The 16,320-nt window shown below is 39.0% G+C and overlaps 1 protein-coding gene across 1 annotated transcript in view; it reads left to right on the top strand.

Annotated features, from left to right (window-relative positions):
- Nucleotides 1-16,320, top strand: part of LOC126252130 (eukaryotic translation initiation factor 3 subunit L) — a 73,633-nt gene that overhangs the window by 52,879 nt on the left and 4,434 nt on the right. The window contains exons 8-9 of the mRNA XM_049952995.1: nucleotides 13-159; nucleotides 3,676-3,836. Coding sequence (XP_049808952.1) covers nucleotides 13-159; nucleotides 3,676-3,836 — 308 coding nt within the window. The remainder of the gene's footprint in view (nucleotides 1-12; nucleotides 160-3,675; nucleotides 3,837-16,320) is intronic.

Below are 16,320 nucleotides of genomic sequence, written 5' to 3'. Positions count from 1 at the left end.
TTCATTTTTCAGATCAAGAAACAGACAGATCAGATGTATCACCTGTTGGCTATTTGCCTTGTTTTGCACCCACAGTATATAGATGAGTCTCTTCAACATGCATTGAGAGAGAAGAATTTCATCGATACAATGAACAAAATGCAGCGTGGTGAGCTTGAGGTACATGAAATAGTAGCACCTTGCTTTATCCCCGTCTGTCTTTTTTTCATACAGTATTTACATTTGTTCTGTTGAGTTGTAGCATTTCTGGGTTAATAGAATATAGTTGCTTTTAACTGAGTAAACCATTATTATGTATGCCTGCAGAGATGATGATGATGATGATGATGATGATGATGATAATAATAATAATAATAATAATAATAGACACTTATTAGTGATAATAGTGAAGGGCATTAGGAGTGATGTAGATTGGTTTAGCACATTTCAATACTTGTTTAGTATTATAGAAACGAAATGGATCAAGAAAGAGAAAATTGAAATGACAGTGACAGTAGCTGTTATGAAAGAATGAAATTAAGTGAAGAACTCTGCCAGCATGGAGGAGTGAAAGGTTGTGAGGAAGAGGGGATTGACGAGAGTGAGCTGCAAACTTAGTATATGGAAGAGATGGTTATTTGGTAGAAATTGGGCGATTAACTGTCCTTTTTGAAGTTTGGAAGGAATTTAAATCCTTGGGCTTTCTTAAGGAGATTGTTCCAAAGTCAGGCTCCTGATACAGAAAATTATTTAGAGAACATGTCAATGTTATGTGATGATACAGAGAGGACATTACTTTGTTGAGAAGGAGTGTTTCTGTTGTGCTGTTCAAGAAGTATCCTGATTGAGAAGATGCTGGAGCAAACTTAGGAGTACGTATGATAGTCTCTAGGCTTACTGGCACATAGCCATGATAATTGTTCGTAGGTAGAAGTGATATGGCAGTGGATGACTGCTACCTAAGGATTATGTCTTGGAGGAACCCTGACAGCAATGCCACCATGTTGAATAATTTTTTTCATGCAGCCACAGGACGTCGTGTTAAGACTCAAACTGTGCGCAATAGGCTGCATGATGCGCAACTTCACTCCTGACGTCCATAGCCAGGTCCATCGATGCAACCATGACATCATGCAGTGCGGTACTGATGGGCCCAACAACATGCCAAATGGACTGCTCAGGGTTGGCAACATGTTCTCTTCACCAATGGGTGTCGCATATGCCTTCAACCAGACAATCATCAGAGATGTGTTTGGAGGCAACTTAGTCAGGCTGAATGCCTTAAACACACTGTTCTGCAAGTGCAGCAAGATGGAGATTCCCTGCTGTTTTGGGATGGCATTATGTGTGGCCGACGTATGCCGCTGGTGGTCATGGGAGGCGCCGTAAGGGCTGTACAATATGTGAATGCTGTCCTCATACTGCTAGTGCAACCATATTGGCAGCATATTGGCGAGGCATTCCTCTTCATGGACGACAATTCACGCCCCCATCGTGCACATCTTGTGAATAACTTCCTTCAAGATTACGACATCGTTCGACTAGAGTGGCCAGCATGTTCTCCAGACATGAACCCTATCGAACAGGCCTGGGAAGGATTGAAAAGGGCTGTTTATGGATGATGTGACCCACCTACCACTCTGAGGGATCTACGCCAAATCGCCGTTGAGGAGTGGGACAATGTGGACTTACAGTGCCTAGGTGAATTTGTGTATAGTATGCCACGACAAATACAGGCATGCATCAATGCAAGACGACGTGCTACTGGGTATTAGAGGTACCAGTGTGTACAGCAATCTGGACCATCACCTCTGAAGATCTCCCTGTATGGTGGTACAAGATGCAATGTCGGTTTTCATTAGCAATAAAAAGGGTGGAAATGATGTTTACGTTGATCTCTAGTCAAATTTTCTGTACAGGTTCTGGAGCTCTCAGAACCGAGGTGATGCAAAACTTTTTTTGATGTGTGTATGTGAAAACTTGGCTTTTCTTGCAGCCATACTATATGCATACTAATTTAAACTATTAACTTTTCTTATTTGTGTGTTCACACTACTTAACAGTGATGTAGCACTTGGCTGACTTCATCAAATGTCCTATGCTCTGAATATCTGCTCTCATTGGCTGAATAGATCATGTGACAAGAGCTATGATTGATAAACAAAAGTGCATCATGATCTTGATTTCAGTGCTTTGGAAGCTACCATGTTGTATTTGGTGGAATTCGTGTTTACACTTTCAGAATATGAAAATATGTGGTGTACATGTTGCTGTGCATCAAGGATCTTTCCAAAATGCCTTGTTTTTTACTGGGTTTTGTTTCCCAGAGAGTGCTGAGAAATTCTCTGGTGGTGGATAAAACCTTTACCAATCAAAGAATTGGTGAATTTTACAGCTCTGAGGGAAAGTATATTGTCACTTAACATGAAAAAAAAATGAACTTTCACCTGTGATATAGCGTCTTTCATCATGAAAAAAGTATGTTTTCATTTGGGAAAAAGCATATTTTTAACTGGGAATCTGGGAAAAATCTGGGAGGTTTTTATTTCTTTAAAGTCAGTATTGCCATTAGACTTGTTTGTTTACAATATTACATTTACACTTACACAATCATGATTTCGGCTTCAAAGTGCCATTGTCAAGTGTTTTAGGTGTTATAAATTGCCTAAGATGGCAACACTTGATAATGACACTTTGAAGCCGAAATCATAATTGTGTAAGTGTAAATGTAACACTGTCAATAAACAACAGTCTAGTGGTGATACTGACTTTAAAGAAATATATTATGACTGTGGCCCCGCATTATGAAAAAATTATTAAGGGTTTTTATGTATTTTTTAAAATTTTCCCCCCATGTATGCACTGTGCAGTGTCTTATTTTAAGAGGATGTGATGAGCTTAATGTATTTATGTTTACATAAAAACCTGATACTACAGTGTTTGGCTCTGTTGCACTAGTGATGCTGGATTGGTTGAACAGCATACTGTCTTATGCCAAGAAATGATGTGACTTACCTGCACTTGAGACAATAATAATAAACAATGATCAGTTAGATTTATCCTGGAGTTTCCTTAGATCAAAGGATTAAATTCAGATGTCACTTACAAATTTTTGTAGTAATATTAAACTGAAATGCAAAATATAGTTTGTTGGCTACTGTAGCTCAGTATGTATAACTGTTGAAACTGTCCTCGACGTTTGCATGGTGGAGGAAGAGTTTTGTATAATATTTATTCATGCATTCAAGGAAACTCAACTGATAAGCAAATGACTATATCTTGTGCAGTCATGTAATGCAACCAGTAGTAGTTCAGCACTTAGAAAGGTGACACTGTGCGAAATTTTATACTCGTACTTGAGAGGGGAATGCCATTAGAACCTGATCGATACATTTCTTGAACCTTCATGTAATTTTGCTTGATCTAAATTAGTATTGTTGTTACTGTTTGTATTCAAAATTAATATTTTGGATAGAGCATTTTTACATAGCAGTACTCCTCACATAACCCCCAATAGTCTCATCATTCATTATAATGTAAAACATACATGACGAAATGAACATGTTATTGCAGTGTTTTGCCTATGGTGTATACAGAGGGAATGAATATATTGTTACCATTGTTTGTCTGATTTTAATATCTATGAAAAACATAGTTGTGCATAATAGTAAATGTGTAATTTATTCTCATTTTTAGGAATTTCAACAGTGTTTCCTCTACGCCTGTCCCGAGTTTGTACCTGCTACTCCTCCATTGTCTGACAGTGACACTGATCTTGTGGAGGAAGCTGTCAAACACCAGAAAGATGTATTCATGGATGAAGTGCGACAACAGAAGAATCTCCCCACAATACGAAGGTTCATGAATATTGCAAATATTGTGATGATAATTGTCATAAGCATATTTTATTAGTGCAATGGAACGAAAAAAGGATGTTGAAAACAATGCAGTATGTTGAAGTAGTTGTATTCTTATAAATTTGTCAGTTTAAAGTTGAAAGAACTATTACTGAAACTTGATCTTTCTATTGCACCAATAACATTCTGCTAAGCAGCATATCACTAAGGTGCCTGTAATGAAAGTGCTGTGATTGAAAATTGCAAAGTTAATGTGTGTAGTGCATGGTGATAAACACCTTGCAGTAGTTTCTATCGGTGCATACAAATTGGCAGAATCATGTTGCTCTGAAGCAGTAATTGATTATGATTGTGGAGCATAGGGTATTTGTCAGGGAGTGGAGATCTTGGCTTTGCTATGTAGCTCTTTCTGCTTCATTGTGGACAAGGAAATAGTAAGTACATGGCAGCATCTACATTTTAGAAATAAGAGTTGCAAGCAGTTTTGGGATGACGTGCAGCTTACTGATCTCTTCTGTTGCTGGAAAACAAAAATATTTTGGAGTTACCAGCCCACAAATTTTAAATAAGCAAAAAAACTGAAGTTCACTAGCTGTTAACTCCAAAATACTTTGATGTTTTCTAGCAAAACAAGAGATCAGTAAGTTTCTTGCCATCCAAAAGCTGCTTGCAGTTGTTATTTTACTGTCATCTTTGAGAGTTTGAGAATGAGTCTCTAACCACCCTTATAATAAAATCAAACAAAATATTAGTCGTTGGACACAGTTGTTTCCAATTTGCCAGTGCTATATTGTTCTGAGGTGTGCTGCATGCAGTGTGGAATAGTGATTGTCTTTGAGACATGACAACATAACGATTCCAACTTCTGTTAACTGCACAACACACTTGGGCATAGTAAGTGTTTGAGAACGTGATGTATTATCATCGATTTGGTGTTGGAATTGTAGGAAGAAGGCATGGATTTGTGTAACACAGGAAAAAAGGGAACTTGTGGTGTAGTATAAAAATCAATATTTTTATTAACATTGCAAATGTCAGTTCTTAAAGCATTGGCTGTAAGGTAGATCTTGTAGAAAATTCTGTCAGGTTCTTAAAATGATAGATGTTTGAGTTGTACAACCTATGCACTTAGACATACCTGCTGCTGTAGAGACAGTCCTACTCAAAGAGGGAGGATTAGCTCCAACATGTGCAATTGATGCATTAACTGCTGTGCTAACTAACCAGTATGCAGGGAGAGCCCTGTGTGTTAGAAATGAGAAATTTAGAAAAAACTAGTGTCACTTCAGTTTCAACTATGGCTGGATGACTTGTCTGGTGTAGTAGTAATAAATTATGTACTCAAACATTCCTCGTGAATCAGTATGTCTGTCAGTGAAAACCATATAAAAATCCCTGCAATACTTCCTGAGATTAGCCTTCGTATGCAGGCAGAAAAATGCAGCAGTAGACTTCAGTGGTGAAATTTCAAAGGTCTTAAATCCAATGTAGCTTCCAATCTTAAGGTCCCCAAATATGCCATCCTGTCATCAAAACATTATAAGATGAAATGTATCTGTACGGTGAATACCTGTTGGCTGCATATACTCCCAAACATTTAGAGTCAGAACTCATATAAAAAGTACAAGATGTTTTTGAAAAGTAAGGGCCAGTTGGCCAGAAGATTCAACTGTCTATGGTGTTCAACTTGAGATTAACAATGAGAGGTACCGAGTGATGGGATCGACTTTTTGAAACCAAATATATGGTGATGTAGGTTAGGATTGCAGGTATCACACCCTGCAGACATTAACCCTAGTGGATCCTCATTTATGAATAACAGATGAAAAAAATTCAGGATTTTGCGTGGTGCTCAGTAGCAGTACAAAAGTTGTATTACATATACTGATTGTGTGTTGTAATGGGTAGGAAAAGGGCTTCACATGTAGGAGGTTGTGGGTCAAATCTTGTCAGGTGCATTAATTATTTTTTATTTTAAGATCTTTATTGAGGTAGATTTGATCATTATTTTTATTCAGTTAGTGTAAATGTATTTTTTTTCTTTTAATTTCTGTTCCTTTGTCACATTTTAATCATCGCATGAACATTTTCATTTTTTCTTTATGTCATTCTTTTTTCCAGTCGTAATTTTTGTGAATGTGTATTTAATTATATTTATCTATTATAATAATAAATTACTTGGAAATTCAGATCTGTCAGGGAGGGGGGGGGGGGGAAGAGAGAGAGAGAGAGAGAGAGAGAATAATCAAACAATGGAAAATCCAGGATGGAATGTACAATATTAGGAAAAGGAAAGTTGCCACTCACCATATAGTGGAGATTCTGAGTAGCAGATAGGCACAACAAAAAGACTGTCACAAACAAAGCTTTCGGCCAGTAAGAACACACACACACACACACACACACACACACACACACACACTGCTGTCTCAGGCTACACACATGTACTCTTGTCTCTCCATTGAGGCAGGTTGAGCTGCTTAATGTTTTTGGCGGAGGTAGCGGCAGGTAGGCTGGAAGCAGAATTTTTACATCTCTGGTATAAGAAATATTGGAAATTGCCAGTGTGTAATATGAGGAAGTTCATAACAGCTTTACAAATGTGAATATCATTGAAGAACATGCATTTGCTCAGACCTGTTACACAAACCACAGGCTTCATCTTAAAGGTCACAAAAAAACATTTACTCAGAGTAATTTTTAATATTATTAAAATAATGGGAAATGGGGTGCAATAAAAACAAATAGCCTCATACAGTTGGCTCCCAGAACATGAACAGAACTTTGTGAAGTACATTGCTGTCTTTAAGAACTGTGCCAAATCTAATGCAGAACTGATGTATGCAATGTTTATTTAGAACAATATTATGAAGCATGTGCCACTGAATTGCCTGTAAATAATTGTATCTTGTTGATTGTAGAAATATGTAGGGCACCCCCATGGAAGCTTGGTCTCTTTTTGTAGCAGCTAAACTCTTGTACTGCACATGCTTAAATGTAAAACAGATGTCACCATACTTCGTGATTTCAATATAAATTTCCTAACTTAGCAGGGAAGACAGACCTGGAAAAATTGATTTACACCTACAACCTTATACCAGCAGAGCAACATCAAATTCAAGCACCCTAATAATTTGCATCATTTTTATAGACCAAGGAAAAATAGGCAGTATTATTATTTGTAAAAATATTGAATGGTCTCTCTGACCATGATGGTCAAAGACGTTTTATTAATTATGTAAGTATTCGGCAACATGTCTGTTGTGAAAGAGATGTCATTTCAAAGTACTGTCTGTTAAGCAATGAAATTTCAACAATATTTGAAGATTCTTTTCTAAAAGTAGTTTATAGAAATCAGTCCAAAAAATATGAAAAAACTATGCATCAGAGGGGGAATAAAAGATGCCTTGTAACTATACCAAAAAATCTAAAGGCATTGTTTTGAATATTTATGATAAACATTTAAGCAACCAAGAAATGATTGCAGAAGTCTTCAGTGAAAATTTTGAGTTCTGCTGACTAGTGGCTCTTTAAAATATGCCATGGAAGTGCTGAAACACTATTTTCATAATCATGTAAGGTTGAGTATTTTCCATGACTGGAAACAAAATAAAGAAAACCATAGACTCTTTAAAAAGCAAATGATCATCAGCTGTAGCTAATATTTCCAGTAAACTTCAATGAATCGGGGCATCTTCCGAGTAAAAATGAAGCTTGCTTTAATGAAGACCCCACCCTCCTCTCAGAAACAGTGATACAGCACAAATCACAAACTATCACCCCATCTCTCTCTTGACAACATTTGCCAGACTCCTCAAGAAAGTACTGTATTCCAGAATTTTGAAGCATCTTGAAAACTTTGAGATTATCAGTGAAAGACAGTTTATGTTCCAAAACAGCACACACAAATGAAGCTATATTTTCCATTACGGATGATGTACTGGCAATCCTAAATAAAAAATGAGGCATGTTGGTATATTTTATGATCTTTCTGTGGCTGTAGTGTGTGTATAACAAAAATACTTGTCTTCAAAGAGGGGCTGTTGGAAGCTGGCTATAAGTCTGCATCCAAGGCAGGAAGAAGATGAAGGTACTTTAAGATGAGAGCAGTAGAGCAAATGAGGTGATATAGTCAGAATGGAGTTCTTTATTTCATGGAGGCTCACAGGGATCAGCCCATGGTCTTCCACTGTTTCTTATATAGCTTTAGTAACAAAATCCCACAGGAGATAACTATTGTACAAGACAGTCAGCAGATACAAAGTGCATACTGCTCCAAATCCAGGCCTCCACATTGATAGCAGGGTTACCTGGGAATTTAATGTCCTCCAGACCACAACAAAGTTGTCCTCGACTTCTTTTACCATTAGGCCAATCTCACACATTAGAGATATCAGTGACACAAAGTTCATCTACTTTGGGTACTTCTTCCATGTCATGTGCTATAGAATTATCTTCTTAGGCAATTCACCCACATCAAAGACAATTTTCTTTCTACAGAAAACACTATCCGAATTATGTGTAAGTTCCCTGAGAACCTCCTGTCTTAATCTTTTTAAGAAGCTTAGGCTACTTAACATGATTTTCCAACATATTTATTCCCTCAAAAGCTTCACAGGTGCACTAAGCTTCCTGTGCTTTTCACCAAATAAAGGTGTTGAATGGCACATATTTAAAAGGTAAGAAGGCAAAGAAAAAGTATGGAGTGGGGATTAGGAGGGAAAGCAGGGTAGGGGTGGGGGAAGATGTTATAGTGCAGCCTGTGTGTGTGTAGATATTTGGTGGGGACATGATGATCTAGTGCATGGTGCATAATTGGGAGACCGTGTTGGGGGCAGGGAGGGGAAGGAGAGAAACAGAAAAGGGGAAGGACTGTGCAGATGCAGAAGGGGGTGGGGGAAGAAGGTGTGTGTGGAACTGAAGTAGGAGCAGGGATGGACATAATTTGAGGCCAGGGGGGTTACGAGGACAAAGGGTATGTTGCAGGGACAGTTCCCACCCGTGCAATTCAGGGAAGCTGGTGTTGCCTGAAGAATCCAGTTAGCACTGACAGTGAAACGATTATAGAAATTGTGCACTGCACAGCATGCTTGGCAACTGGGTGATCCAGCTGTCTCTAGGTGACAGTCTGGCAGTGACTTTGATGGTGTAGGAAATGATTGAGACAGGACTGGAATAGGAGCTAGTGTGGAGATCAATGGTACTGGTCTTGGCGTCTGGGTCTTCTCCAGGAATGTAAGTCATGATTCGAAGGGTTGGTAGCAGAATTGGTATATGGACAGACAAAGGACATTGCGTATGTTGGGTGGGTGTTGGAATGTCATTGTGGGAAAAGGGGTAGAGAAGATATTTCTCATTTCAGAACACAATGAGAGGCAGTCAAAACCCTGCCAGTGAATGTGATCCAGTGATACTGAGTTGTGAGGGTGGCACTGTTTTGTGGTCCATCAGTGGGTATCTAAAGGATCGTAGGTGACTGCGGAGACAGGGCATTGTATATCTGTTTCTGGACTAGGTGTGGAGGGTAGTTTTGATGTGGAAAACTTCAGTCAATCTCTTGGCATATTTGGAGAGGGACCGCTCATCACTGCAGATAAGATGACCACAAGTGGCTTGGCTGTGTGGAAAGGATATCCTGGTGTGGAATGGATTACAGCTGTCAAAATTGAGGTATTGCTGGTAGTTGGTAGATTTGATGTGAATGGGGAGGTACTGATGATGTCATCCAAAAAGTGACATTGAGGTAAGCAGCTTGTTGGGCTGAGGAGGACCAGGTGAAGTTGTGGTGGTAGGAGTGGGGGAGGGGGGTCTGGAGAAACATTTCTTTCCCTCTTGGTCCATATCACAAAGACGTCATTGGTGAATCTGAACTAGGTATGGTATTAGGGATTCTGGGTGGCTAGGAAGGATTCGTCTAGATGTGTCATGAGTAGGTTGTGAAGAGGGGTGCTATGCAGGTGCCTATGGTGTACTGTGGATTTGTGGATTTATTTATGCAGTGCTTTCAGAGGAGAAGTAATTGTGGGTGACAATACAGTTGATCATGGTAATCAGGAAGGGTGTTGTAGGTCTTGTACTTGGAAAGGTATTGTTCGTTGGTGACAAGGCCATGGGAATACTCATGTAAAGGGACAGGGCATCGACAGTAACAAGCGAGGTACCAGGTGGTAGATTTACAGGAACTCTAAATTGACGGTTGAGGAAATGGTTAGTGTCTCGAATAGGGAGGTAGGTTATGAGTAACAGGATGAAGGTGTTGGTCCACAACAGCAGAGATTCTTTTTCTGAAGCACAATTATCAACCACAATGGGGGGGGGGGGGGGGGGAGCAAATTCATATTCTTAAGGGAAAAAACCTTGTTTCACAAAGCGCCTAGCATCCAGTGCACGTTATAGTCTGTAAACTCAAGAGCGAGCAGCACTTTTGGTGGGGGAAGTGGCCTTTTCTACTACTGTGGAATTCAAACATATATATTTTGTAATGGATGTCATCAAACCATATTCAAGACAGTGGAAATTAAAATGTACTGTGGTGCCTCTCCTCCTTACATTCGGCTGGTTTGACATCCTGTCCCTCTTTTTTTTAATTTTTTTTTTAAAGAACTCTTCTGAAAAGTTGCACTCTTTATTCCCTATCAGCTAACAACTTGCTGCTTTGTGTGACATAAAATAAAATATAGGATACATAAACCCAGACATAAAAACAGACATGAGACAAGCAAGACAATACACATTTCTTCAATCATTAGCTTCTAGAATTTTTTTCTCTCTAACCTTGCTAAAGCTTTACATGGCGTGCTTTCCTTTCTGAGAAAGAATCTCGTACGTCATCAAAGTTCGTCAAACGTTTTGCTACATGAAAAATCAAAATGTCGTTGTCTAATACTAAAAAAGCTGTTAATACAAATAGGACCGAAGACTGGTGTGGTTTCCCGATCTGATTACGTCATTTTGTCACTGCTACATAAAACAAAACAGGCCTTTCTAATACTGCAACAATTGTAACACACGCCAAATAAACGAGACTTTTGGCATAAACGATCTTTTTTGTAACGACTGAATATAATTCACAAAGTACCAATCTCAAATGCCTATTAGGCCTACTACAAGCAAAAAGTATTATGTTACGAAATAGTTTCACATTTCATTCACAAGCTCCAGTTTCTCAAGCATGAGATCAAAAAGTAGTAGTACGAAATATTGTTCCATAATTTGTGTGATATCGCCGTTTCTTCTTCTTCCTCGCTCTAACAAATAGTCTTATCACTAATTCTGTTACTATTCTTGCCAATGTCAAAGCTTATTCATGGGTAAACTTCACTAATTCTGCCAAAATTACCGGTTTAGTTATCCCGCGATTATTCTCGGTTAGGCGTTGTTACATGTTCGTACAACGCGTTTTCCGCGCTTCTTCCGGAATAGAACTTAAAGCGGCTGCTAGCCAGGGACTGTAGGACTGGCCCTTACTGGTATAGCGATCTGGCCAAAAACTTTCTGTCAAAATTTCATTTTCTTGGATACGTTGAGAAGGTAATATGTAATCTTTCTTACCTGTTATTTTGTTTATTTCCACTTCTGTAGTCTGAATCTATGGATTTCGCTAGTAATTATAACAACACTCATCATTCGCAAACCCAGTTAACCACACAATCAGACAGCAGTTGGAATTCATCCGTTCGGCCTTACTCCGCTCAGCTCGTATAGCCCCTTTTGTCTGTAGGAAAGTATGTTTCTACATGCGACTCGGATTCCCCTGACAGACAAGCATTCACAAATCAACTTAATGATTAATTCAGAAATCAACTTTTTTTCATTCAGAAATCAACTTAGAATGTGTTCAAAAACCGACAGGGATACTTTCAAAGTCATATGAATAATTGATAGACTATAGTCTGTCGGTAAACTGAAGAGCGAGCGAGCGAGTCCCCACTCTGCCTACCCAGCTACATCACGAGGCGCTTCTACAGGCTGTCACAACGTAGTATTGACCCTGCCGCCGCGCGCGCTTCAAATCTGTGGCGACGCCATGTACTGATATGTCGTCGTCGTCACTTTCTAAATTAATAACTATGACTTCTAGTAGGCCTTCAATAAGCCCATCCTTAACCCAGTACTCTCAAGTTTCTCCATGTGGGGGCAGTATGCACTCCTGTCATCTTGAGTTATCGTATCAAAACCTGTAACAGTTGGGACAAGTGTTTGTATATGCTTTTTTTGGTTACTGCAAAATTTAGTTTGGAATAAAAAACGGAAACTCAGAAAACTGCTTCATACCTTCTTTCACCAACTGCAGCAACTTCGTCATTTAAATATCTCCAAGCATATTTCTTCCTCTGACGAAATTTTTGGGATTTGTTCACGCCATTTTCAATTGGATTTAAATCACAGTTGTATGATGGAAGTCGCAGCACAGTGTGCCCATAAGCTTCAAGTATTTTATTAATTTCAAATACTTTATCTTCCAGCTTATGTTGTTTAATTAAATCAAATAATTTTGTTTTTATCATTGACAAATCAGCTTCCACCTTATTTTTTAATAATGATTCAATCATTTCCCTTTTATTTGAGGACCTAGTCGGAGCTTTGTTATGCTCCTTGTTGTGACTTGAGGTGTTGTACATTACAATAACAAAGTTCGGTGGCAGATTCAGAACTACTATAGTCGATATCCAATTTGAAAAATTTTCGTAGTTCATTTGCCCACGGTAGTCCCCTGTTGTATATCCCGCTTTATAAATTAACTGTGTGTTGAATAAAAACCCATCTTTTGACTCAATATTGACCACTATAATCCTATTGCTTCAGCTAACACTGTCGATAATGCTATCAACGCCAGTGCCTTGCCAACATTTTCTGTAAGTAATATTGTTGTCCACCTAAGTTTCATCAATACAAAAGAAATTTTCTGCATAGCTCCCTTAATTTCCTCACATGGTCCAGGTACTAACATCGCCAGTCAATTATATCCATTCTCTCTATCAGAATCTTTCGTTTACTTATAGATGTTTTTCAGGTAAATCCCATTTCAAGCAGTGTCTTACGTAAAACATCATTATGCAAAAGGAAATCGATATTTTTGTATCACGGCAGTAAGTAATGCCCGTAATGCCGGCATTATTTTTTTTGTTTATGTGGAAGTCCTTCATCGTTTGTCGAATGACCGATTTTGTGAAACTGCCTGTAATGACCTCCCAAAATTATCAGTTTTCCTTCGTGGCGGTTCCAGTAAACCACGCGGTTTATTTTCGCGTTTCTTCCTTATGCGTCTTATTTTGGTGAGACTGACGTTTGCATAAATTGCAGCCCTCTGAGTGGGACTGGTAATATTAGCCAACAGTTCATTTTGTGCCGCCTCTTTAACACATGATGATGTAACATTAGAGATGATCGAACGCTCGTTACTCCGTAAATACCTCCTCCATATTCTGCACATTTTCTTGCAATGCATGGTGATTATCCATCACTTCCGGATACCAAAGTATATCAGTAAGGATACAAAATTAACTGTCTGACACTGGAAATTAAGTTCCCACGAACAGAACGACATATATCACTGCACGCCGATCTACAGCGCTAGGCAGGTAACAGGCAACTGATTTTGGGTGCCCCTGTAGGCCAGTGGTAGACGACATTTTGATTTTTCATGTAGCAAAACGTTTGACGAACTTTGATGACGTACGAGATTCTTTCTCAGAAAGGAAAGCACGCCATGTAAAGCTTTAGCAAGGTTAGAGAGAAAAAAATTCTAGAAGCTAATGATTGAAGAAATGTGTATTGTCTTGCTTGTCTCATGTCTGTTTTTATGTCTGGGTTTATGTATCCTATATTTTATTTTATGTCACACAAAGCAGCAAGTTGTTAGCTGATAGGGAATAAAGAGTGCAAATTTTCGGAAGAGTTCTTTAAAAAAAAATTAAAAAAAGAGGGACAGGATGTCAAACCGGCTGAATGTAAGGGGGAGAGGCACCACAGTACATTTTAATTTCCACTGTCTTGAATATGGTTTGATGACATCCATTACAAAATATATACGTTTGAATTCCACAGAGCGAAATAAAGTGACGAGTGATAGGAGAATGCTGTGTGGTGTGGCACTGTACTTTGGCACACTTACGACCAAATAATATGTCTTACATTTCCTCAAACACATATGTTTTATACATCAAACTCTTCAGAAAGATGTGTGCTACAAAGTGAACATATTTTTGAAAATACTATTTTTTTAAATTTTTGGCATCCTATCTCCAACGCCCGAGGTAGTGGCGGGGTATTGCTCCGGTTCGGAAATATCGTAGATCCGGGGCTGATACGCAGAGCAGTCTTGAGTTATAGTGAGGAAGTGGGTAGTCTCGACGTGACCCGTGTTTACATTTAGTGATGTTGCTGTTTCCTCTTCGTTTACTGCTCTCACGTCAAATGAAAACAAAACAGATTTCTGTTGCCAGGAACTATCAAGTGAATCAAAATACATTTACATAATTACGGAAGGCAAAAATGTGTTGTTAGTTGCAGATTTTATTTTATTTCCACCTCTCTGACAGTCAAGCATTAATTGCCTTGCAGAACAATGAAGTTATTTTTGTCGGTTTGCTAAAGAAATTTTCTTTTATTAATCTTTTCCGTTGAGGCAGAAAATCTATTCTAAATGAAATGTTTAATTCCACACACTGTTCGCTGCATTTCAAGTGCACGTTTTCAACTTCTGGCACGTATGGCATTGTGCCATAATTTAGATCTAAATATGAGATAACACAGTACTGGTACTCCAAGAAAATTTACATCCTGAAAACCACATTGAAAAGCGTAATATCAGGTCGTGGCCTACTTCATTGGGAATCTGGACGACCGAAAGTGCACTTTAAATGTGCACGTTTTAGTATGGGTCACAAAATTCCGATGACATAATGTAAGATCTTTTAATGTTTTACACGTACGAATATACGGTCTCCCTACGACATCGTAGCTGCGCCAAGCGCAGTGACGTCTGTTATCTACGCTTTCTGGCAACTTTTTGTGTAGCAACACTATGTATATTAATTTAAACCATTAACTTTTTCTGTTTGTGTGTTCACGCTACTTAACAGTGATGTTGCTGTTGGCCGAGTACATCACGTATTCTAAGCTCTGAATATCCACTGTTATCGGCTGGCGAGATCACGTGACATGAGCTATGTCTGGCTTACGAAAGTGCTTCACAATCTCGATTTCAATGCTTCGGAAAGTAACTTGCGGTGTTTGGTGGAATTCGAATTTATACTTTCGTTATATGAAATTATGCCGTGGACATGTTGCTGCACATTAAAGATCTTTCCAAAACATGTTTTTTTTCCCCCTGTGTTTATTTTTCTAAAGCGCCGGGAAATTCTACACCCCTGTTTAAAACCATCATTCAAAGGACTGATAAGTTATACAGTTCTGAGAGAAAATATACTGTCAGTTAACAAGGAAAAATGTATGTTTTCACCCGGGAGAAAGTGTATTTTTAACTGAGAAATCCGGGATTTTTTTTTTTCATTGTCCGCTTATACACCCTGGTGAGGCAAACTATGAGCTTTCGAATTTCTGAGAAGTTCTCAGGGGATGATTCAAGGGGGTAGGGGGTTTGAATTGTGGTTAGGTGGAGTAAATTGAGTAAGACAGGGTTGGGTTTGAGTTAAGTCAAATTACTAATGTTGGTGGCGAAAAAAGTGTTTCTACTGTAGGTACCAGAAGGAGGTCATGCTGTCTCACCATCATTCCCCAGATGCTTCAGTATGAAAACTAACCACAAATCCGCAGAAAGAAATACAACCAATCACCTTAAAACTGATTATAACATTATAATCTTACCTGCTGACAAAGGCTCTACCACTACGGTTATGAACTGCAGGGATTTCCTGTTGAGGTGCTCGGCCGGCTATGAGACAAGTTTGCCTACAAGTTCTCCCACAGTGAACCCCTTCCAGGAACCCTTCTCCTCTAATACCTCTCTCCTGAGCCTGCCTTCTTAACCGCACCACTTCCTGCACACCTACCTTCTAAATGCTTCCTAAAATACACAAACCCAAGCACCTAGGACACCCTGGCTGGATACTGCACCTTCACAGAAAGAATATTTGCCATTGGGGACCAACATCTTCAGCCTATTGACCATAGCCTACCTTCATATTTAAAAAATACCAACTATTTCCTCTTTCAACTGTCCACAGTTCCTTTATCACCTAGAACTCCTGTTTGTCACTATCGATGCCACATTCCTCTACACTATCATCCCCAATGCCTGTGGCCTTGTTGTCATTGTACCTTTGCCAACACTTGAATATTCCAAAACTACAACCTCCTTCCTGCTCACCATGACCAACTGTGTCCTCATCCACATCTACTTCTCCTTCGAAGGTATTGTACCCAAACAAATCCATGGTTCAACCACATGGCACCATCGTCTTGCCAAGCTGTACCTGGATCATTTAGAGGAATCCTTTGTAGCCACACAGAATCCCTAACC

This window comes from Schistocerca nitens, chromosome 4 (assembly GCF_023898315.1).
Source record: "Schistocerca nitens isolate TAMUIC-IGC-003100 chromosome 4, iqSchNite1.1, whole genome shotgun sequence".
In the NCBI taxonomy this organism is placed as follows: Eukaryota; Metazoa; Arthropoda; class Insecta; order Orthoptera; family Acrididae; genus Schistocerca; species Schistocerca nitens.
Note: the sequence above shows the minus strand (reverse complement) of the source record. Positions and strands in the feature narration are given on the sequence as shown.